General features: G+C 35.6%; 1 protein-coding gene across 1 annotated transcript in view; it reads left to right on the top strand.

Annotated features, from left to right (window-relative positions):
• KLHL1 (kelch like family member 1) overlaps positions 1 to 24,016 on the top strand; it is a 432,606-nt gene that overhangs the window by 390,430 nt on the left and 18,160 nt on the right. Inside the window, exons 9-10 of the mRNA XM_082365956.1 lie at positions 12,285 to 12,497; positions 20,999 to 21,170. Coding sequence (XP_082222082.1) covers positions 12,285 to 12,497; positions 20,999 to 21,170 — 385 coding nt within the window. The remainder of the gene's footprint in view (positions 1 to 12,284; positions 12,498 to 20,998; positions 21,171 to 24,016) is intronic.

Genomic DNA, 24,016 nt, shown 5'->3' with positions numbered 1-24,016 from the left:
GTTGTCTTTTGGTCTTGTTTATGGTTTCCTTTGCTGTGCAAAAACTTTTAAGTTTCATTAGGTCCCATTTGTTTATTTGTGTTCTTATTTCCATTTCTCTAGGAGCAGGGTCAAAAAGGATCTTACTGTGATTTATGTCATAGAGCGTTCTGCCTATGTTTTCCTCTAAGAGTTTGATAGTGTCTGGCCTTACACTTAGGTCTTTAATCCATTTTGAGTTTATTTTTGTGCATGGTGTCAGGGAGTGTTCTAATTTCATACTTTTACATGTACCTGTTCAGTTTTCCCAGCACCACTTATTGAAGAGGCTGTCTTTTCTCCACCATATATGCTTGCCTCCTTTATCAAAGATAAGCTGACCATATGTGAGTGGGTTTATCTCTGGGCTTTCTATCCTGTTCCATTGATCTATGTTTCTGTTTTTGTGCCAGTACCAAACTGTCTTGATTACTGTAGCTTTGTAATATAGTCTGAAGTCAGGGAGCCTGATTCCTCCAGCTCCATTTTTCGTTCTCAAGATTGCTTTGGCTATTCGGGGTCTTTTGTTTTTCCATAGAAATTGTGAAATTTTTTGTTCTAGTTCTGTGAAAAATGCCCGTGGTAGTTTGATAGGGATTGCATTGAATCTGTAGATTGCTTTGGGTAGTAGAGTCATTTTCACAACGTTGATTCTTCCAATCCAAGAACATGGTATATCTCTCCATCTATTTGTATCATCTTTGATTTCTTTCATCAGTGTCTTATAATTTTCTGCATACACGTCTTTTGTCTCCTTAGGTAGGTTTATTCCTAGATATTTTATTCTTTTTGTTGCAATGGTAAATGGGAGTGTTTTCTTAATTTCACTTTCAGATGTTTCATCATTAGTGTGTAGGAATGCAAGAGATTTCTGTGCATTAATTTTGTATCCTGCTACTTTACCAAATTCATTGATTAGCTCTAGTAGTTTTCTGGTAGCATCTTTAGGATTCTCTTTGTATAGTATCATGTCATCTGCAAACAGTGACAGCTTTACTTCTTTTCCGATTTGGATTCCTTTTATTTCTTTTTCTTCTCTGATTGCTGTGGCTAACACTTCCAAAACTATGTTGAATAATAGTGGTGAGAGTGGGCAACCTTGTCTTGTTCCTGATCTTAGTGGAAATGGTTTCAGTTTTTCACCATTGAGGACAAGGTTGGCTGTGGGTTTGTCATATATGGCCTTTATTATGTTGAGGAAAGTTCCCTCTATGCGTACTTTCTGCAGGGCTTTTATCATAAATGGGTGTTGAATTTTGTCGAAAGCTTTCTCTGCATCTATTGAGATGATCATATGGTTTTTCTCCTTCAATTTGTTAATATGGTGTATCACGTTGATTGATTTGCGTATATTGAAGAATCCTTGCATTCCTGGAATAAACCCCACTTGATCATGGTGTATGATCCTTTTAATGTGCTGTTGGATTCTGTTTGCTAGTATTTTGTTGAGGATTTTTGCATCTATGTTCATCAGTGATATTGGCCTGTAGTTTTCTTTCTTTGTGACATCTTTGTCTGGTTTTGGTATCAGGGTGATGGTGTCCTCATAGAATGAGTTGGGGAGTGTTCCTCCCTCTGCAATATTTTGGAAGAGTTTGAGATGGATAGGTTTTAGCCTTTCTCTAAATGTTTGATAGAATTTGCCTGTGAAGCCATCTGGTCCTGGGCTTTTGTTTGTTGGAAGATTTTTAATCACAGTTTCAATTTCAGTGCTTGTGATTGGTCTGTTCATATTTTCTATTTCTTCCTGGTTCAGTCTCGGTAGGTTGTGCATTTCTAAGAATCTGTCCATTTCTTCCAGGTTGTCCATTTTATTGGCATAGAGTTGCTTGTAGTAATCTCTCATGATCGTTTGTATTTCTGCAGTGTCAGTGGTTACTTCTCCTTTTTCATTTCTAATTCTATTGATTTGAGTCTTCTTCCTTTTTCTCTTGATGAGTCTGGCTAATGGTTTATCAATTTTGTTTATCTTCTCAAAGAACCAGCTTTTAGTTTTATTGATCTTTGCTATTGTCTCCTTCATTTCTTTTCCATTTATTTCTGATCTGATCTTTATGATTTCTTTCCTTCTGCTAACTTTGGGGTTTTTTTGTTCTTCTTTCTCTAATTGCTTTAGGTGCAAGGTTAGGTTTTTTATTCGAGATGTTTTCTGTTTCTTGATGTAGGCTTGTATTGCTATAAACTTCCCTCTTAGCACTGCTTTTGCTGCATCCCATAGGTTTTGGGTCATCGTGTCTCCATTGTCATTTCTTTCTAGGTATTTTTTGATTTCCCCTTTGATTTCTTCAGTGATCACTTTGTTATTAAGTAGTGTATTGTGTAGCCTCCCTGTGTTTGTATTTTTTACAGATCTCTTCCTGTAATTGATATCTAGTCTCATAACGTTGTGTTTGGAAAAGATACTTGATACGATTTCAATTTTCTTAAATTTACCAAGGCTTGATTTGTGACCCAGGATATGATCTATCCTGGAGAATATTCCACGAGCACTTGAGAAAAATGTGTATTCTGTTGTTTTTGGGTGATATGTTCTATAAATATCAATTAAGTCCCTCTTGTTTAATGTATCATTTAAAGCTTGTGTTTCCTTATTTATTTTCATTTTGGATGATCTGTCCATTGGTGAAAGTGGGGTGTTAAAGTCCCCTACTATGATTGTGTTACTATCGATTTCCCCTTTTATGGCTGTTAGTATTTGCCTTATGCATTGAGGTGCTCCTATGTTGGGTGCATAAATATTTACAATTCTTATACCTTATTCTTGGATCGATCCCTTGATCATTATATAGTGTCTTTCTTTCTCTCTTGTAATAGTCTTTATTTTAAAGTTTATTTTGTCTGATATGAGAATTACTACTCCAGCTTTCTTTTGATTTCCATTGGCATGGAATATCTTTTTCCATCCCCTCACTTTCAGTCTGTATGTGTCCCTAGGTCTGAAGTGGGTCTCTTGTAGACAGCATATATATGGGTCTTGTTTTTGTATCCATTCAGCCAGTCTGTGTCTTTTGGTGGGAGCATTTAATCCATTTACATTTAAGGTAATTATCGATATGTATGTTCCTATTCCCATTTTCTTAAATGTTTTGGGTTTGTTATTGTAGGTGTTTTCCTTCTCTTGTGTTTCTTGCCTAGAGAAGTTCCTTTAGCATTTGTTGTCAAGCTGGTTTGGTGGTGCTGAACTCTCTCAGCTTTTGCTTGTCTGTAAAGGTTTTAATTTCTCCATCAAATCTGAATGAGATCCTTGCTGGGTAGAGTAATCTTGGTTGTAGGTTTTTCTCCTTCATCACTTTAAGTATATCCTCCCACTCCCTTCTGGCTTGCAGAGTTTCTGCTGAAAGATCAGCTGTTAACCTTATGAGGATTCCCTTGTGTGTTATTTGTTGTTTTTCCCTTGCTGCTTTTAATATGTTTTCTTTATATTTAATTTTTGATAGTTTGATTAATATGTGTCTTGGCGTGTTTTTCCTTGGATTTATCCTGTATGGGACTCTCTGTGCTTCCAGGACTTGATTAACTATTTCCTTTCCCATATTAGGGAAGTTTTCAACTATAATCTCAATCTCTTCAAGTATTTTCTCAGTCCCTTTCTTTTTCTCTTCTTCTTCTGGGACCCCTATAATTCGAATGTTGGTGCATTTAATGTTGTCCCAGAAGTCTCTGAGACTGTCCTCAGTTCCTTTCATTATTTTTTCTTTATTCTGCTCTGCAGTAGTTATTTCCACCATTTTATCTTCCAGGTCACTTATCCTTTCTTCTGCCTCAGTTATTCTGCTATTGATCCTGTCTAGAGTATTTTTAATTTCATTTATTGTGGTTTTCATTGTTACTTGGTTCCTCTTTAGTTCTTCTACGTCCTTGTTAAATGTTTCTTGAATTTTGTCTATTCTATTTCCAAGATTTTGGATCATCTTTACTATCATTATTCTGAATTCTTTTTCAGGTAGACTGCCTATTTCGTCTTCATTTGTTAGGTCTGGTGTGTTTTGACCCTGCTCCTTCATCTGCTGTGTGTTTTTCTGTCGTCTCATTTTGCTTATCTTACTGTGTTTGGGGTCTCCTTATCACAGGTTGCAGGTTCGTAGTTCCCGTTGTTTTTGGTATCTGTCCCCAGTGGCTAAGGTTGGTTCAGTGGGTTGTGTAGGCTTCCTGGTGGAGGGAACTAGTGCCTGAGCTCTGGTGGATGAGGCTGGATCTTGTCTTTCTGGTGGGCACGTCCACGTCTGGTGGTGTATTTTGGGGTGTCTGTGGCCTTATTATGATTTTAGGCAGCCTCTCTGCTAATAGATGGGGCTGTGTTCCTGTCTTGCTAGTTGTTTGGCATAGGGTGTCCAGCACTGTAGCTTGCTGGTCGTTGAGTGAAGCTGTTTCTTGGTGTTGAGATGGAGATCTCCGCCATTTGGTATTACGTGGAGCTGGGAGGTCTCTTGTGGACCAGTGTCCTGAAGTTGGCTCTCCCACCTCAGAGGCACAGCCCTGATGCCTGGCTGGAGCACCTAGAGCCTTTCATCCACACGGCTCAGAATAAAAGTTTGAAACGATAGAAAGAAAGTAAGAAAGAGGATAAAATAAAATAAAATAAAGCTATTATAATAAAAAATAAGAAAAAAAATATTAAGAATAAATTTATTAAGAAAAACTTTTTTAATTTTTAAAAATAGAAAATAAGTTAAAAATTATTAAGAAAAATTTTATTAAGAAAAAAACATTTTTTAAGTACAAAAAAAAAGAAAAAAAACGGACGGACCGAACCCTACGACAAATGGTGAAAGCAAAGCTATACAGACAAAATCTCACCCAGAAGCATATACATGTACACTCACAAAAAAAGGAAAAGGGGAAATATATCCTGCTCTTAAAGTCCACCTCCTGAATTTGGGATGATTCGTTGTCTATTCAGGTATTCAGCAGATGCAGGAAGATCAAGTTGTTTGTGGAGCTTTAATCCGCTGCTTCTGAGGTTGCTGGGAGAAATTTCCCTTTCTCTTCTTTGTTCCTACAGCTCCCGGGGTTCAGCTTTGGATTTGGACCCGCCTCTGCGTGTAGGTCGTCTGAGGGCATCTGTTCCCCGCCCAGACAGAACGGGGATAAAGGAGCAGCTGCTTCGGGGGCTCTGGCTCACTCAAGCCGCGGGGAGGGAGGGGTATGGATGCGGGGCAAGCCTGCGGCGGCAGAGGCCGGCATGACATTGCAGCAGCCTGAGGATCGCCGTGCGTTCTCCCGGGAAAGTTGTCCCTGGATCACGGGAGCCTGGCAGTGGCGGGCTGCACAGGCTCCCGGGAGGGGCGGTGTGGAGAGTGACCTGTGCTCGCACACAGGCTTCTTGGTGGCGGCGGCAGCAGCCTTAGCGTTTCATGCCCATCTCTGGGGTCAGCGCTGATAGCCACGGCTCGCACCCGTCTCTGGAGCTCGTTTAAGCGGCGCTCTGAATCCCCTCTCTTTGCGCGCCATGAAACAAAGAGGCAAGAAAAAGTCTCTTGCCTCTTCGGCAGCTGCAGACTCTTTCCCAGACTCCTTCCCGGCTAGCTGTGGTGCGCTAACCCCTTCAGGCTGTGCTCACGTCGCCAACCCCAGTCCTCTCCCTGCGATCGGACCGCAGCCCAAGCCTCAGCTCCCTGCCCCCGCCCGCCCCAGCGAATGAGCAGACAAGCCTCTCAGGCTGGTGAGTGCTGCTCGGCGCTGAGCTTCTGTGCGGGAATCTCTCCGCTGTGCCCCCCGCACCCCTGTTGCTGCGCTCTTCTCTGCGGCTCCGAAGCTTCCCCCTTCTGCCACCCGCAGTCTCCGCCCGCGAAGGGGCTTCCTAGTGTGTGGAAACCTTTCTTCCTTCACAGCTCCCTCCCACTGGTGCAGGTCCCGTCCCTATTCTTTTGTCTCTGTTATTTCTTTTTACTTTTTCCCTACCCAAGTACATGGGGAGTTTCTTTACTTTTGGGAGGTCTGACATCTTCTGCCAGCGTTCAGTGGGTGTTCTGTAGGAGCAGTTCCACTTGTAGATGTATTTCTAATGTATCTGTGGGAAGGAAGGTGATCTCCGCGTCTTACTCTTCCGCCATCTTGCCCAGACCTTGAAGTGTACTCTTTCTATGAGTTTTGGTTTCTGGAAGAGTCGGTTTTGCCAACCAAGAGCTGATGTGCAGCTGCCAGTGGAAAAACAAAAGTGCCTCGGTTGCTAGAGTATGTTGCTAGGGAACAATGGCAGTGGTGTTGACATGCAGGCTTATATTCCCAGGGATCACCACTGGCTGATAAAGAAGTCTCCTTTATCATAGCAGAAATTAATACCCAAGACCTTCCGAGAGCTAAATTAACAAAGGGTAGCTTTGTCCAGACTGAAACTCTGGGATAGCCTTCACAAACTCTCTGTATTTATAGTCTAAATGTCCCCTTTGCCAGAGTTGCTTCTCCACAAGTTTTTATTGAAAAGCCCCCAGCTGGGGTCCCTCAGCAGCTGAGTTACTAAGTTCTTATCAATCAAGGGCAGATGAGATGATGACATCCAGACACAACTTACTTCATTCTTATATCAAAACAACTTTACTTCTAAAAACAACTTAATTTTTTTTTGGTCATAAATAAGTGGATTTGAAATCATAGCAAACCAGTACACAACAACAAAGTCTCAGACTGAGTTTGCCACATGTACCAACATTTCTTAGTAAGTGGGAAAAAAAGCAGTCTCACAGCCTGATGTGTAAGCTTACTGAAATCTCACTCACTGTACTCTCAGGCACTCAACTAGTACCTCTCATGGAAATTATTCACTGAAAGGTACATGCAGGAGTATTTTGATAGCAGGAATGACAAGCCTTATCATGGGATCAGATGAAAGAGTTCTCCATCAGTTAGGAAACAAAGGATCAAACAAAGTTCTGGATCTAGAGAGTTCCATCAAAGGTGTTATACCGCACTTTCTATAGCCATTCCTGAAGTTTTGTACCAGTGATAAAGTATGCCACACATTAAATAACTTTCCCTAGTATACAGATTATAAATAACATTACATTTCTGGGGAAAAGACAAAGTGGGATCAAAAAGACTTTCTAGTGGAGACATACCTGAATTGATTAATGAGTGATGAATGAACAGTAACCCACCCTATATAGTAACAGAATGCACAATGGCACACAGGGCTGGAAAAGATCTAGTGCTGTGGCAGAAAGTTATAATTGGCTCTTAATACTCATTCATTCCTTTTTATACAACAGTATGCACAGCACTGTTAGCTAGGCAAGTGGCCACCTAAAATAAAGATAACATTTCCCAGCACCTGATCAGTCAGGTATTCTCATGTAACTAAGTTCTGGCCAACGGGATGTAAAAAGTGAGTAGTGCAACTTAAAAGATTGATTCTTAAAGGGAGAAGACGTGCTCCTTCTTCCACTTTTCCTTCATCCTTCTGTTTGAACTGTGGTTGTGACAGCTAGGACTCCACCTTCAGGACCAGAGGGTTTGTAGACAATTCTCCATGGACTTTTAACATTCCTGCACATTTTCCAAGCAAAAATATTGGCAACTTTTTTCACCATCTTTTCAAGGATATTTGTAAATCGAACAGCTTTGGAAGGTAGAGATAGTGTCTTTCTTTTGGGCAGAGAGCAGGTTTGTTCCTTGAGAGAGCAGGAACACAATAATAAAGATAATATCTACCTTCAGAGCAATGATTGGACAGGTTTGCTGGCAGCCCCTTTAAGGATTAGCAGTTCCTAAACTCCAGATGTGAGAAAAGTCCTCTATGTAAATAAGCATTCACCTGAATCTCTCTGTATCACCCTGGTGGGACTTGGAGGGACAGGGGGAACCCATGTGAACATGGAGCTCATTCTATCTGTTGTGCATGAAAAACAAAGTCATTTCTTTCTGATCCCAGAATCTTGTGTCTTTTACCAGCATCTATGAAACTGTGGTAGGCTAATTTGTTAGCTTTCAGGTCTGGTAAAATTTCAGACTCTTCACAGTTCTTGATAAAGGGTCTTATCCTACAGATTATAGGTTGAATGTTGGAAGCAACCTGGGTCTCAACACCTACCTGCAAAGCCACTTTAAACACATTTGAATCCATATCTTAACTAATACAGAATTTGTTTCTTCCTACTGCCATATTGTATGGACAGGCATACCCCGAAGACATTGCAGGTTTGATTCCAGACCACCACAATAAAGTATATATTGCAATAAAGGGAGTCACATGGAGTTTTTGGTTTCCCAGTGCATATAAAATTTATGTTTACACTATATCATAGTTTATTGTGTGCAATAGCATTATGTTTTTAAAAACAATCTGCATACCTTAATTTAAAAAATACTTTATTGGCAAAAAGTGCTAACCGTCATCTGACAATGCAGGATTACCATAAAACTTCGATTTGTTAAAAAAAGAAAAATGCAATACCTGCAAAACTCAGTAAGGTGAAGCACAATCAAATGCAATAAATGCATAAATCATGCATAAATAAAATGAAGTATACCTGTACTAGAATATAAAATACATGGTGCTGAGATGGGCACCTGGCAACTAGATCTCAAAACAGGAAGACCTTGTTGCTAAAGTTTATATAAAACTTTTCTGTAGGCTGAATAAACACATAAGTTAATGAAAGAGGTAGGGAAGACATTCATTCTCAGCAAAATTCTAGAAGAGTTTACTTAAGTCAGGGGTATTTCTGACCTCCTGCCAATTTTTGGCATGCAAGGAGGGATATACAGGTCAATGTTCACAGCAAACTGACCTATGACACTGATATCTCCTAAGAATGTTATTTTTCTGCCCTTTACTCATTGCCTCTGAATGAAATTCCAGCTCCATAGCATGGCATACAATCCCCTTCATTCTCAGTCTAACCTTTTCATCCTACCAGCCATATCTCTTCTTCCCCTCCTTCACTACCACCCGTTCCACCAATATGACATACTTGCCACTCTATTTATCACTGGCTATGACCTTTCATGTCCCTTGTCTTTACACATAATGCTTTCCCTGTATGTAATGCTTTCCCCTATTTCTTCATCTTACAAATTTCTACTCATCTTTCAACTCTAAGTTAAAATGTCATGTTTCCTTTCTTGCCATGAAACTGTCAGCTGTCACTTCTTATGTTGTCAGTGCATTTACTTCTAGTATCAGATCCTTCTCTGCTCTTCATATTCTCAGCATCTAATTCGTCATTGTAGTAAAACAAAACGGAATCAGTCTAAACTATGATTAACTAGATTGTAAGAGGACATCTGAGAAGATAACGTTGGAAAATTGTCCATGAATTTTTGTGTGTACATTGCAACATTTATTCTAGCTGCAAAATATTTTCAAGTATTGAAATACATCTGTTGGTTTTAATAATTACTCCATAAAGCAGCCCCAAAGGACACTATTATCTCTTCTATACAATTACAATTTTCTCATTTCTTTTGTAAAGCTGTTTCTGAAGAAAAAATGTAGTGTATTTATTCTTTTCAACCAATTTTGCTCTAGTATTAATAATTTATATTACATTATCAAAATTACAATAATTTCATTGTTAATCTGTAGACTATATAATAGGAAGAACATTAAAAGGGACATTTACCAAATGAAATAAAACCCTGATAACCTAGCTTAGGCTTTAGTAAATAATTTATAAAATAACAGCTATGATGTATCAAACATTTATTTTACAAAAGAAACTGTCAGATATTATATCATTTTTATAGAGGTGTTACATAAATTTCTTTTGTATAAACCCATGTGTTAATGAGTTTTATTAGGAGAAGGTTCACACAAAGGCAAAGAGATTGAATAAATAGTGGTTTATAATATATATATATATAATTATATTAAGAAGTCAATGATGTTGTAACTTGTGAAATTTAAGGTACATTTTATTTTCAAATATAAGGCTATGCTAATAGGCTCGATATTTGACTTCTATAATGTGAGCAATATGTTTAATTAATTATCATTATTTTTATACACATTTAGCTATATATTTGTATATGTTAGCATTCCTTAATGATTTCAAAAAAGTGTGATAAAGTATTGTATAGAATTATTTTAGTATCAGCAATGCTGGATTCAGATAAAGCAACAGTATAATTTGTCACTATAATGTGTATGAATAAACACAGTAGCTTGAAGTCAACCATTCCATTAAAACAATAGAAAATAAAAAGGGGAATACTTTTCTTATATGTAAACTATGTACCAGGGACTGTGGTAGGTGCCCTTCATGAAGATACTTAACCAATAAATAAAATCTCTGCAAAAAGTTATTTTGCTAAGTTTTAATAACAATATCTCAATATTATAGCATACTTCTTTTGAGTTAGATCTTCAATTTAAATGAAACAGAAATAAAGTTCAGATTTTGTGAAGCATTTAGGATGATAAAAACTTCTGAGTGAATAATCATTTCACTTCTGGGTGATTTTGCAAGCTAAATTGTCCAATACTTGTCCTTTAAATTGCTCCTATTGGTTAATTTCAGCATATAGCAAGACTGAGAGCCAGTAGACAACTTGTGAGTAATCAAGCAGAGGCATTACATCCATAATGGGAACACCTGGGCAATCAAAAGTACTTTTTCATGGCAGGCATTGAGAGAAACATAGACATCTTTAAAAAATCTCCAGGATTTGAAGTCAGTTTAAACATCATATTTTAGACTTACTAAAGAATATTAGAGGATGAATTTTTAAATCTAAGGCCTAAACTATTTCATATACTAAGTAATAATGTCATCCTATGCATTTACTTAGTTAGAATTAAGTCTGTTTACCAATATATTAAGCATAATGTCCACTAGTAAAGCAAAAATTTCATGACATCTAATCTTATTAAACCATAAACAAGTTATAACATTCCTTTACTCAAAATCCTCCCATGGCTTCCTGTTTCACTTAGGGAAAATGTCTACATTTGCTTTAGACATTAGACAAATGTCTAAACACCTGTGTGAGGCCCACCCTTTACCCTTACCCATTACCTCCTCTGCTACCCCGCCCACTATCTCTGCTCCTGCTGTTCTGGCTTCCTTGCTGCACCTGGAATTTTGCACTCACCTGTTCAATCGGCCTCAAATCTTCTCCCCCAGAGATATTCCTGAACTCACCTCCAAACACTACCATCTTCTTCAAATTTGGGGGCAAACATCACCTTCTCAATGAGACCTTTTTTGATCATATACTTAAATTTGTAACTGCAACTCCCACTCCCACCATTTGCACTCCTGACACCACTTCCCTGCTCTATGTGTCTACAGCCCTTAGTAGTATATAATACACGTGTTTACTGTGTGTATTATGTCTATATCGCTCCTAGTAGAATTGAGTGCAAGGAATTTTTTCCTGTTTTGTTCACGGATATGTTCACAAAATTTGGGATGGTGTGTGACATACACTAGGCATTCAAAGTTAGGTGTTGAATAAATGAGTAAATAAATAAATTCAACTCTGTACCTTTCTGTGATACAATCTTCATGGCTATTATTAAATAAGCAAGAATGTTTTTACTAAGAATAGATAATGTGTTTCTACTTTTATATTCTATGAATGTATTTTAAGTACCATGTGTGCTGTAATATTTCTTTTCCTGGATTCCTATCATACTTCTCAGTAGTGAAATAATAGCAAAATAAGTGTATCAAGTAAGTTTCAGCAATATTCAATCAGGCTAACATCATTGTACTCCTTTTTCCTATAAAGTTTTGTCTATCCAGATAACACATTAGCTATAGTATAGGCACTGATTAAGAAAGCTAGTGTTATGACAATATGTGTTTAAATTATTCCATTTATTTAGTGTTCTAAACTGTGAATACAGAACACAAGAATTAGGCATGATTTACCTACTGGCAAAATCAATAGCAAAATCAATTGCTGAACAAAAAGTAAGATAATCGATTTTCTTCTGATTTTGCTCATTTTCAAGAAAAATTGAAGATAAATATATCTTATTTTCAAAATAGGCATTCCTCAATATTTATTAAAATAATGTATTAGATGATTTAATTATTTACACAAAAATAGTTTTAATCTAACATTCTAGAAATAAAGAGGTTAGAAAATTATCATTTTAATTGCATCTAGTATATAGCCTATTAGAATCATGGGATATAGGTATACGTAATTAGTTATAATGTCCCTTTAACAAAAATTTCCATGTGAAGTAATATATTTTTAACACATTTGAGGCTCATGCTGTGATTGAAAATTTATTTGTAAAGGACTTTTCCTTTCCTTCATTTGGTCATACAGACTGTAATACTAAATCATGTTTTTCCCCGTTGTGTTTTTAGGTTGTATTCAGTTGGAGGTCGTGATGGAAGTTCCTGTTTGAGTTCAATGGAATATTATGATCCTCACACAAATAAGTGGAACATGTGTGCTCCAATGTGTAAACGAAGAGGGGGTGTTGGTGTTGCCACATGTGATGGTTTTCTTTATGCAGTAGGAGGTCATGATGCTCCAGCTTCAAACCACTGTTCTCGGCTGCTAGATTACGTAGAAAGGTAAGACCCCAAGGCACAGTTATAGTGAAAGAAAGAATGCAAATTACATTGATACCTAATGCAAGTGAATATAAAATCTGCATAATTTAGGATAGTAAATTCAACTCCTATAGCTGGTTTATTAGTCTCTCTCTTTCTCTCGCTCATGGGCGTGCCCACTTGCACGTGCATGCACACACCCACGCCACTTTATGTCTTACCTTATTTTTTCTTTCCTCATCCTCCCTCTCTCCTTCCTTCTTTCTTTTTTCCGTTCTTTTCAACTAACAATTTTAAAAACCCTACAATTTATTTTCACATAATTCTAAAGTTATCTTTAAACTTCTCATTAATATGTTTTAAAAGGTCTATTAAAATACAGTTTTAAATAATTTTTAAAACGCATGAATGTCTGCTAATTCTTTTTTAAAAAAAAATTGATATTTTATCTGTTCTATTCATCCTGTCTTATTTGTTCTACTACTCTTTTCAAATTCGTAAAGGTGAATTATGAACTTTGTTTTATGCCATACCTTTCTTAATGTAAGACAGGCTTATTAGAACTATATTGCCTATTATCCTGGTGTATAGAAGAAGTATAGATCCTCTTTTAATTCCTTCTTAAAAATGGCAGGTGCACAGAGGCTGGAGTGAAAATTTACCTTGGCTTCAGTCTTGGTCCAACTATCCACACACTTCCTGGCATGGTTATGGATGAATTCTCTTTAGTGGATGTGGATCTCTTATCACTTTTGTGTCATGTGAAGTAAGGATTAGAGAGTTAGAGAAACTTACAGTGATATTTTCTATTACATAAGGAAACGTGCTGATACATGAGGAAGTGAGATTAGGAAATATTGAGGATAATTTTTTTTTATCACCTGGGATAGGATAAGTAATTCTACCTTAATGAATAACTTCAAAAGTTTTAGTGACTTAATACTATAATGCTCTTTTTTTTCATGCTATGTGTCCATGTGATATTGTTACTCTAGTACCCAGAATGACATATAAGCTAAAATATGGGCACCACTGGTCTCCATGTCAGAAGGGAAAAGCCAGAGAATAGTACTACATTGTTTATGCATTCTTAAAGATTCAACCTTCAAGTAATATAATTCTCCTTTGTTGATACTTTGATGACAACTCAGTCACATGGTCACAGAAAACTTCAGAGTGTGGGAAGACAGTATCTGACCTTGTACCTGGGAGAGGAACAGATGTCTGGAGGATCACACTGATGACCACAGCAATTTTCCTCTTAATATTAAGAAATCAAATCCTTTATATCCATGCTTGATAGTGGAATAGTCAGTGAAAGAAAGGGGTTCTCTCTCATTTATGATACTTTATTTTTAGGATACGTGAACATTTTTACTGAGAATAAGGACATTGGCAAGAGATAGCTTTTAGTGAACAGGCTCTGTTCAAACTTAAGACACTTCTTGGATAAAATACAGAAATGTTTAACGATATCGCTACTCTGTGAAATGGACTGTAGATTTATGGCTATATATACATAGAGGATGGCATTAAGCTCACCACAGGTGCACTTCAATGTTCTCTTGTCCAGTGAAATTAGGAACTATAGGTGCTACAGTGAGGACAGTGGTCAGAGTCCAAATTAATAAATGTATGCTTTTATAAACACAAACATGCAAACATTTATTTAAAAAATACTGCTAATAGAATGACAGATTATTCACATTTTCCTTTGCTAAATTCTTGGGAAAAAATGACAAAGAAAATGAATATGATGAGGCTGCTACTTTTATGGCAAATATATAAATGCCACTAATAAAATGATATTTCATACACATTATTTTCTAAGTTCACTCTCTAATGCATTAAAATGTTGTTTGTGAACAGAGGCATAAAGAATTCAGTCTAGGAATACATTTATGGTGCAAAATTGTATTTAATAAAGCATAACTGTTTTAAGTTATAGGAGTGCAGTGGGGATGAACAGCTTAAGTAATGCAGAAGCACAGCATCATTATGATTCTTATCCAAGCTCATACCATGTGTCAGATTTACAGCATTTTTTACAATTTCTATAAGATATATTCTATATTGATGATTTTACATAATGGTACCCCTGTAGAATTACTTTGCACATGTAATGTAAGGAATGTTTCTTAGTATATAATCATAGGCAAACAAATCATTAGGAATAGCAGGTAGTGTACAATCTTATGTTTTACAGAGATAAATAAGTAGATAGGCAAATGTTGTTATATGACAATGATTTCTTATAGAAGTGTAAAGGTATTATAAAGTAGCAAAGTACAGTTATATAGCACCTAGCAAAAATTGTAAAGTCAGGCTTTCTTAAATGCAAGGAACATCGGTAATTCAAATCAGAACAGATAAGAAAGCAGGGACTGAGTAAGAGCATGAAGTTTGGAATAGTTGCTGGAACAGTAAAAACTAATTTTGTAGCCAAGCCTCACTCTAGTGAGAGTGTCTTAGTGGACAAAAGCAGTGTGCAAAAATGCAGTAAGTTCTAGCAGAATTTAGACCCAGAAGGTGCAATTCATCAGAAAAAGCACATTCATCTATCTATTCACTTATTCAATAAATATTGTTTTGTGTGTGCTTTCACTGTACTAAATAGAGCTTAAAATGTATTAGAAAAAAAGAGATAAAGAAATGAATAATTAGAACTTTGAGATCACAAAGCTGGAAATCAGGCAATGGATCAGAAAATATGCTCAAAGTCATCAGTACCACTGCTGGCTAATAAGAGATGAGGACCACCTTTGCCCTTGAATCTACATCCCAGTAATGAGACCTGATAGGAAAGGGTGTCAAGATTAAAGGAACCTCTTAAACCTGCCTTTGTAATATCCACTCTTGCTTCCTCCAATCTTTTCCCCTAGAGTAGCCAGAGGAAAATTCTCATAATGCAGATTTGACCTGAAAGTGCAATGGAGTTTTCCTTTGTACGAATTATCAACATAATGAAAAAATTATTTGTTTTACATCAATTTTTCCACTAAACTAGATTCTATGTGCTGGCCAAGATTATCTTGTCTATGCCTATACTCCTCCACTTGGCTCAATTCCTGGCACTGAGTAAGCACTTAACAAGCATTTATTAAATCAGTCAGACACCAAGAAAAAGAGGCCTCAAATTTCTCACAAAGAAAGCATTATGAGGTATACTGTAAATAGGTAGGTAGGTAGATAGATAAATAGATGGATAGATAGATAGAGATTTTAAGAGGGATGGATAGAGGGATGGAGGAATGTTTAAATGGATTGAAGGAAAGATAGGTTTTAAAAGGGATAAATAGAGGGATGGATGGATGGATGGATGTTTGGAGGGACTGATGGAAAGATATGTAGGTAGGTATTGATTTATTACTTCTCTATTTTCATGTGAACACCCATTTCTGTCATCACTGGCTGAGGATCCATGATTTACATATATTTTAGGCATATCTTCAATAGACAGAAAATTTTTGATTGAGACAAAAATATTAAGCAATTATTCATATATTTGTTGAAAATTATATCATTATATCTTATCAACCAAACACTATTAACAACAATCACAATTTTGATATATAATTTATAATAAATATACAACTTTTGTTCAAGGTCTACCAAAATCTACTCCAGTCATAACAGAAAAAGTCATCTAAAATAATAGTATTTAACTTATTACTGTCAGGATATGACTATTTTTATCATCTTTAGATCTTTGTTAAAAATGAAATAATTTAAGATATGCTGTCTGACATACAGGGATAACTACATTATCTACTTAAATAATTCTTTTCAGATTACCATAAACATTAATATATAGAGCAAGTATGGAATTTTGGATTCTTTCATTTCTCTTAATTTCTCATTTCATCCTTTTGGTTTAGACATAATCCAAGAATTTCTGAACACTGAAGAGAGATGATAAAGGAGAGACTTACTTTTTATTTAAATTACGGATGCTATCCTAGGCCTTAAGTAGCACATTAATATATTAATTCACATTTTTTGATATGTGAGATCCTAAATTTTCTACAAAAATGTAATTGCTTGAATTGTTTAAAGTTAAAATGTTAGATAGGCAGTTTTGTACTTTATAATAAATATTTCTTTTTATTCTTCTTAAGATCTTACTGTTGGAACCAGCCAAATGAGTGCAGCATGAAAATATTTTTTTTTTTGCCTTTGTTTTTCTATTATTGTGCATGCATAATCTTTGCTACTTCTTTGATAACAAATTATGTTCAAATTTCTGGTAGAAATATATATAACAGATGGAGATCCTATGACAGTCTACATATATAAAGCCCTTGTTTTATAAGTAGATGCAATAATTATTAACCTATACCATAACCATACTAATTTATATTTGTGATTAATATTTGCCTTAGTAGCTTATGAGGCAAGTGTTATCTTTGAAGTTGTCAGATAGACACAGGGAGTGACAGAGTAATCTGTTGTTCTGGGATGTTCTGCCTGGAATGCTGACATCATGGTAATTTATCTGCAAGCTTTGGAGGAAGGAGAACAGTTCTGTGGAAGGTAGATGTACATGAAAAGATGAAACATGTGATGTCTTATATAGATGGAAGGTTATCAACGCTGGTATCAAACTCTGAGATTCATTTTCACGTTGAGAAAGGTATTTAAAAATACATAATTTGGGCTCACAGCACTAGTAAATTTTTCTATTATATGAGTAGAGAAAATAATTACATAAAGAATCTATTTCTCCTTAGTTTTGAACTGTTAAAAATATTTATTTTAAAAGTGAGTTTTTACTAGCATTAAGATCTTCTGTGTATGCTCCATGTTCTGTTGATTGACAATAGCTTAAATAATTTTTAAAACTATAATGAGAAAGCTACACCTGAGAGGAGTCGGAGTTGCTTAGCGGGTCCTTGCTTTCTCCGGTTCTGTCACCAGCTCATCTCTCCTCCCCTCAATCTGGAAGAGTAAATGTAATGGAATATGACCTAGTCAAAATAGAGTTTTTCATACACCTTCATAGAAAAGTTGAAATCAAATTAACTTTAAAAAATACGTTTGTATAAAAATAAGCAAAAACTGTTGAAAAGGGGAGCAGAAATCTAGTTATATTGCCCATTAAACATAAGATAAATTTTTATCTTCTAATTGTGGAAATAACAATGCTTGAAAAAGTAATAGTACCTCAAAAATTTCAAGGGGGATCTTCAATGAGAAACTAACTTTTGTTCTGTGATTGTCATATGCCTTTGGCAAGTTTTCATTTTACAGCCAATTTTAGCCACTTTATACGGATGCATCTCTTTCCTGAGGGCTGTAAACTTTAATAGAGTCTCTGATGCAGAGCTCACATTCTGACCATGAAGCCCAAGGTGAGACGCAGGAAAGGCAGACAGCCTAAATGCAAAAAGACAGCAGCAGCCCCCCACCCGCTTTTTCTTTTCTTTCTTTCTTTTTATAAACAGGCAAACCGAGGCAAAAAAGAATGCTTAGAACAAAATTTTGTCAAAAACGTGAACAGACAATGATAGTGTTCACTGTTAGTAATTGTTTGGAAAGAGCTTATACATCTGTGGATCTTTCCCTAAGCTAAAATATGCTGTTTAATTCATTTGGGGGGTAACAATTATGTGTATGCCCAGGCTGAGAGGTAAATCCACAGAGTTCTAAATACAGAAAAATCAATTTAGATTCATTAATGTGAGAACAAGGATAACAATTACTGGGTAATTTTGAATTAGTGTGATTACTGCATAAATATCTGGGAGAGAAACAGAGAGAGAGAGAGAGAGTGTGTGTGAGTGTGTGTGTAGGAGGGGATAGGGTTTGGACTCAGTTTTTCTTTTGGTTTGGTTTGATTTTCTAGCAATATATATAAGTTTAAATATCATCACCATTTCCAGATATAAATTAAAAGATTGCTATTAAACACATAAAATATGTTACCTACCAATGAAAACAGGTGTATTTAATTCAAAGATTTGTATCTTCTAGGAGAATGCACTAAATTTTTTAACTTTTCTTCAGGAATTTTGTAAAATGTGAAAAGAATTATATCTATTTCGAAGTGTAGGATATTATTTCTAAATGTGTACCTAGATATAGGACATACTAGTGTTTTCTTAATTTTCCCTGAAGTATGAGTATATGAGAATATCTTCATTATATAAGCTTCACTTAAAATTTCAGAAACCTTCAGAATTGCATTTATTATTCCTTAGTGCTCTTAGTGTTAGCTTTTTTCTCAGTTCTTCTGCCTTTTTGCAAGGTGATAAAGTCTGTTATGTAGACAGTAGTTGAAAAAAATCCTATAGAGCTGAATAATAATTACATGGGGACTAAAATAGGACTTCAGGAAAAGCTATTTAAGTGAAGTGATTGTGATAAAAGGCAGACTGGCTTCTATTGGAAAATGAATAAAATATAAAGAACGTTCACATTTCACTGAAATTAGGAGTATTATACATTCTTCCTTTTAAAGTTATTTTTATGACAAAAATTTCCTGACAGAAAAGTAAACAACTCCCCGTATTCATTACCCAGATTCAACAACCATCACCAAATTGCTTCATCCATTCACCTTTACAGTGTTTTTTTTCCTGAAGTATTTTAAAGTAATTCTTTACTTTAGCTCAAAACCCTCATGAATTCATCCCAGAAACAAACAATGGAAAATGATCAGAACTTTACATTTTTAGCATAATCACAATGTCATTATCACAACTAATAAAAAGTTAAATAATCTCTAATTATAATCTGATACCCAGAATTAAAATTTCCAAAATGTCTTAAACATCTTTTAATAGTTGGTCTATAAATTGGGATCCAAGTAAGTTTCACTCACTTTATTTTGTTATATTTTAAAGTCACATTTAATTTAGAACAGCTACTTCTTCTTAGTAATTCATTTTATTACTGGGCTTTTCTTCCCTGAAAAATTCAGTCAGGTATCTTATAAAATGTTCCACTTTGTGGATTGTACAATTTGATTCCTTGTGATGTCTTTTCTTTTCTCATCTTTCCTTTTTTTTGTCCTCTGTTTTTATGTTTATATATTTCAAAATATTCATGGTAGAAGTTTAAATATCTCAAAGAAGATTTGATAGCATAGATTGCATATTTGCATTTGTGTCTATGTGTGCCTGTGTCTATTTGTGATGTTTTACACTTATTAACTACAGCATATAAAATTACTTTTTTATTTGCCTGACAGCCTATACTTTAAGGTGGTCCTGATTTTCAGGCATTCAACCAATCTCTCATTTCACATATATCATCTGGCTGTCACAACTCCTCCAGACATGGTGTGTAAATGCATGTAATGTCCTGGGAGAAATATTTTCTGCAAAATATAAATTCCAGATCCTTGGGGTCCTTCCAGTCATTTCTCTTGTAACAACCTTTTTTATTTTCAATAAACTGTAGGTGAGTTTTTTGGCTTGTTGTGTTTGTTTCTTTTTCTCATTAAAATTTCATAACAAGATTGGAGTAAAAAAACAAACTAGGAATAAATTTGCTGTCATCCAGTCTTCTTTTATATTTGCTCTACTGGGTTCTTACTAGATGTTTTCGTACCTGAACCTGCAGTTGTAGGTTAAAGGCAAAGAGGTGGCTTAATCATTCCTTCTTAGCTGAAGTAAAGCACACTCACCAAGGAATTCTTTGGTGTCTTACCACCCAACACATAAAATATCTGTATGTAATGTATGGTAATCAGACTCTCTGGAAATTTAATTATTTTTGGTTAAAATTCAATAATAATACTTGGACTCTCTGCTTCAATCTCTTGATTTACCAATCTCTCCCTTCCAGTGAATCCTGATTAATTGTCACAGATATTAAGCTATTAAGATAGCTCTGTTCATGTTGTACTTATTTCCTCAAGTTTCAATGGTTCCCTATTTTCCTATTGAGTAAGCACAAAATACTTTCTTACTCTGGGAATCAAGCAATCCATGAACTGATCAAAAACCACCTTTTTAAGCACTGCTTCTTCTTATACCCTTGAACCTGGCCACACTACACACCTACTTTCCACAAAGCTGGCCATGCATTTTTATTAACACTTGTGTTCTTTGTAAAAAATATCTCTTTCTTTCTAGCAAATTTAGGATAGATTTTCAGACCTGATTTAAAGGAGACTTCAAATGTGAAGTATTTCATAATTCTCCCAGATTTTTAACCATTACTTCTGTTTCATGACCATAACACTTTCTTGTACCTGTTTTAAAGAACCTCATTCTACTGTGGAACAATAGTTATTTACATATCTGACTTCCTTGTGGAAAGAAATCATGATATTCATTTTTGTAAGATGACTCTGCATCCATCCAATTAAGAGTCTAGGTATGTTTTTAAAATACCTTAAACTATAGAAAGCCAGACATTGTGGATATTGGTTCCTGAAAACCTGCTTAAATATTGAGTTTTTAGAAAAAAAAGTTAAGTTTTCTTTTTCATGGCTTGTTTTGAAAGGGCATCATTAATATAGTAAAAGTTCAATGTGACTAGAATATGTTATGTCCTTTATCCTTACATTTTAGATATGATCCCAAAACAGACACATGGACCATGGTGGCTCCGTTGAGTATGCCCAGAGATGCTGTTGGTGTCTGTCTCCTTGGTGACAGACTATACGCTGTTGGTGGCTATGATGGGCAGACATACCTCAACACTATGGAATCCTATGATCCACAAACTAATGAATGGACCCAGGTAAGATTGTTGCCAGCATAAGTTACTTCACATATAAGAATTTATTTCACTTACTTCCTTTGGAGGAGAGGGGTACATACAGCAATGTATCTAGTCAAATTACTCTGAACTCAAAATGATTGATTTTGTCCATTTTCATGTTCATTTTGTAAAAAGTTTATTAAATCATATGTTTTTGTGTACTTTTCTCTTGTGTATTCTATACTTCAATAAAACTTATATTAGAAAGTTACATTCATGCTTCAGTGAGATTTCCACTTTATTATAAGTCATAACAAGAGACAGGAACTGAATTTTAATTATCTGAAGCAAAAAATAAAAGTGGAATATATTGGTTCACAAAAATTCATCTTTACAATATTTGGTTTTAGAGATAACAAAAATAAGAGAATGGAAACCTGCAGAAATCAAATTTCTGCCTCCTGTTTTTGCTTAACTATCTTTGTTAGGTTGATTGCTACTCACTGCAGAGAGAATTTTCCATGGGGTGGTGCTGCTGGAAACTCTAAGTGGGAATCCTCACAGCCATAATCAGAAAATAAAAGAATTCTTTGTTCAAAAGAAACCCCAAAACAAACAACAAAGAGCTCTGAATGGTCTGTCGTATAAAGCACTCATTCCTGGACAAACACTTTGGCCAAGAAGAAGGAGTGAAATAATTGGCTGATCTTAGGTTAGCCTTTGAACATACACTGTAGTTAGAGATTCAGGATCATGCTCAGAGAAGCTCTCAATCTGGTCTAAGATCTGGAGTATTTGTGTTGGGGTGTGTGTGAGTGCTGGGGAAAGATGAGAAGAGGACAACTTAATTACGGTGGAAAATAACTTACACTGTACAGTTACTATAGCCTTGCTTGTAATGAAGGGAATGGGTATATTTTCAGACTTTTGTCCTTATATTCAATTTCTCCCTACTTTCTTTCTTTGCCAAATCTCCTAATATTTCTTATTTCTCTCCTTTATCAGAAACTTAAAAAGGAGAAACAATTTAAACAAACAAACCAATTTTCCATCAATGGATGCAGTTAAATTCCAAAGTCTTACTTAGTTGAACCAGGATAATAACCTCATCTCCTCTTATTCCTTAGTGTATAGAAGGCTTTATTTTTGGTCATAGAAATTGACTTAAATTTGATTGAAGTAAATTTCTTTGAAAAAGGGTTTACTTGTAAAGATACATAACTTCCTTGATTGTGCCAGTTTTGATGATATGTGTTCAACTAAAATATTAAATAGGCTGACTTTGAAGTACAAAACCAGACTCCTCATGGTCAGACTAAGGCATCTGCCTTATGAACCTTACTCTTCCACAAGGGAAAATCCTTTGATTCCAATGAAGATGCATTTGGCTAAGAAGGAAGAAAAAGGATGGAATGGAGGAACAAATAGGAAGAATTTGGAGAACTAGGTCCTGTGATGTTCTGTGTTTTACTTTAATTGTGAGAAAGAAGCATTCCTTATCCAGAGAGCAGCAAATATAAAACAAGCTGTAATTATTGCACTGAGATTTTAGAAGATATATTTTAATTCCTTACCTTCCTGAGTCCCTAGTGTTTACAAAAGGAGCACTGCTATGATTGTTGACTTGCGAAGAAAATGTACCAGTTCAGTGGTATATATTTTAAATGTGCTACTTTAACAAATGAACATTAAATAAGGGAAGTTTATGGGCATATAAATGATATAATATCTTCATTACATATTTATAGAAATGTACCATTATGCTTAACATTCCTCTAAAATTGAAAACAAAATAATGTATGTAGTAGTAATGGGTAAAAGCATCCTAAAGGCCATTTGCCCTCATCTGTATTTTATTACACTCTTTTGGATTATACAGTATCTTACAAAGAGCAAAATGGTATTTAAAATGTTTTATAATGCTCATCCACCAGAGGGCAGACAGAAGAAGCAAGAAGAATTACAATCCTGCAGCCTGTGGAACAAAAAAAACATTAACAGAAACATAGAAAAGATGAAAAGGCAGAGGGCTATGTACCAGATGAAGGAACAAGATAAAACCCCAGAAAAACAACTAAATGAAGTGGAGATAGGCAACCTTCAAGAAAAAGAATTCAGAATAATGATAGTGAAGATGATCCAGGACCTCGGAAAAACAATGGAGGCAAAGATTGAGAAGATGCAAGAAATGTTTAACAAAGACCTAGAAGAATTAAAGAACAAACAAACAGAGATGAACAATACAATAAATGAAATGAAAACTACACTAGAAGGAATCAATAGCAGAATAACTGAGGCAGAAGAAGAGATAAGTGACCTGGAAGACAGAATGGTGGAATTCACTGATGTGGAACAGAATGAAGAAAAAAGAATGAAAAGAACTGAAGACAGCCTAAGAGACCTCTGGGACACATTAAATGCAACAACATTCTCATTATAGGGGTCCCAGAAGAAGAAGAGAGAGAGAAAGGACCCGAGAAAATATTTGAAGAGATTATAGTTAAAAACTTCCCTAACATGGGAAATGAAATAACCACCCCAGTCCAGGAAGGACTGTGAGTCCCAGGCAGGATAAACCCAAAGAGAAACACACCAAGACACATAGTAATCAAATTGGCAAAAATTAAAGACAAAGAATAATTATTGAAAGCAGCAAAGGAAAAACGACAAATAACATACAAGGGAACTCCCATAAAGTTAACAGCTGATTTCTCAGCTGAAACTCTACAAGCCAGAAGGGAGTGGCGTGATATACTTAAAGTGATGAAAGGGAAGAACCTACAACCAAGATTACTCTACTCAGCAAGGATCTCATTCAGATTCGATGGAGAAATCAAAAGCTTTACAGACAAGCAAAAGCTAAGAGAATTCAGCACAACCAAAGC

The sequence above is a fragment of the Balaenoptera borealis genome (genome assembly GCF_965194805.1).
Source record: "Balaenoptera borealis genome assembly, chromosome: 18".
NCBI classification, from domain to species: Eukaryota; Metazoa; Chordata; class Mammalia; order Artiodactyla; family Balaenopteridae; genus Balaenoptera; species Balaenoptera borealis.
The sequence above is the reverse complement of the archived record's forward strand: the minus strand, read 5'-3'. Positions and strand labels throughout refer to the sequence as shown.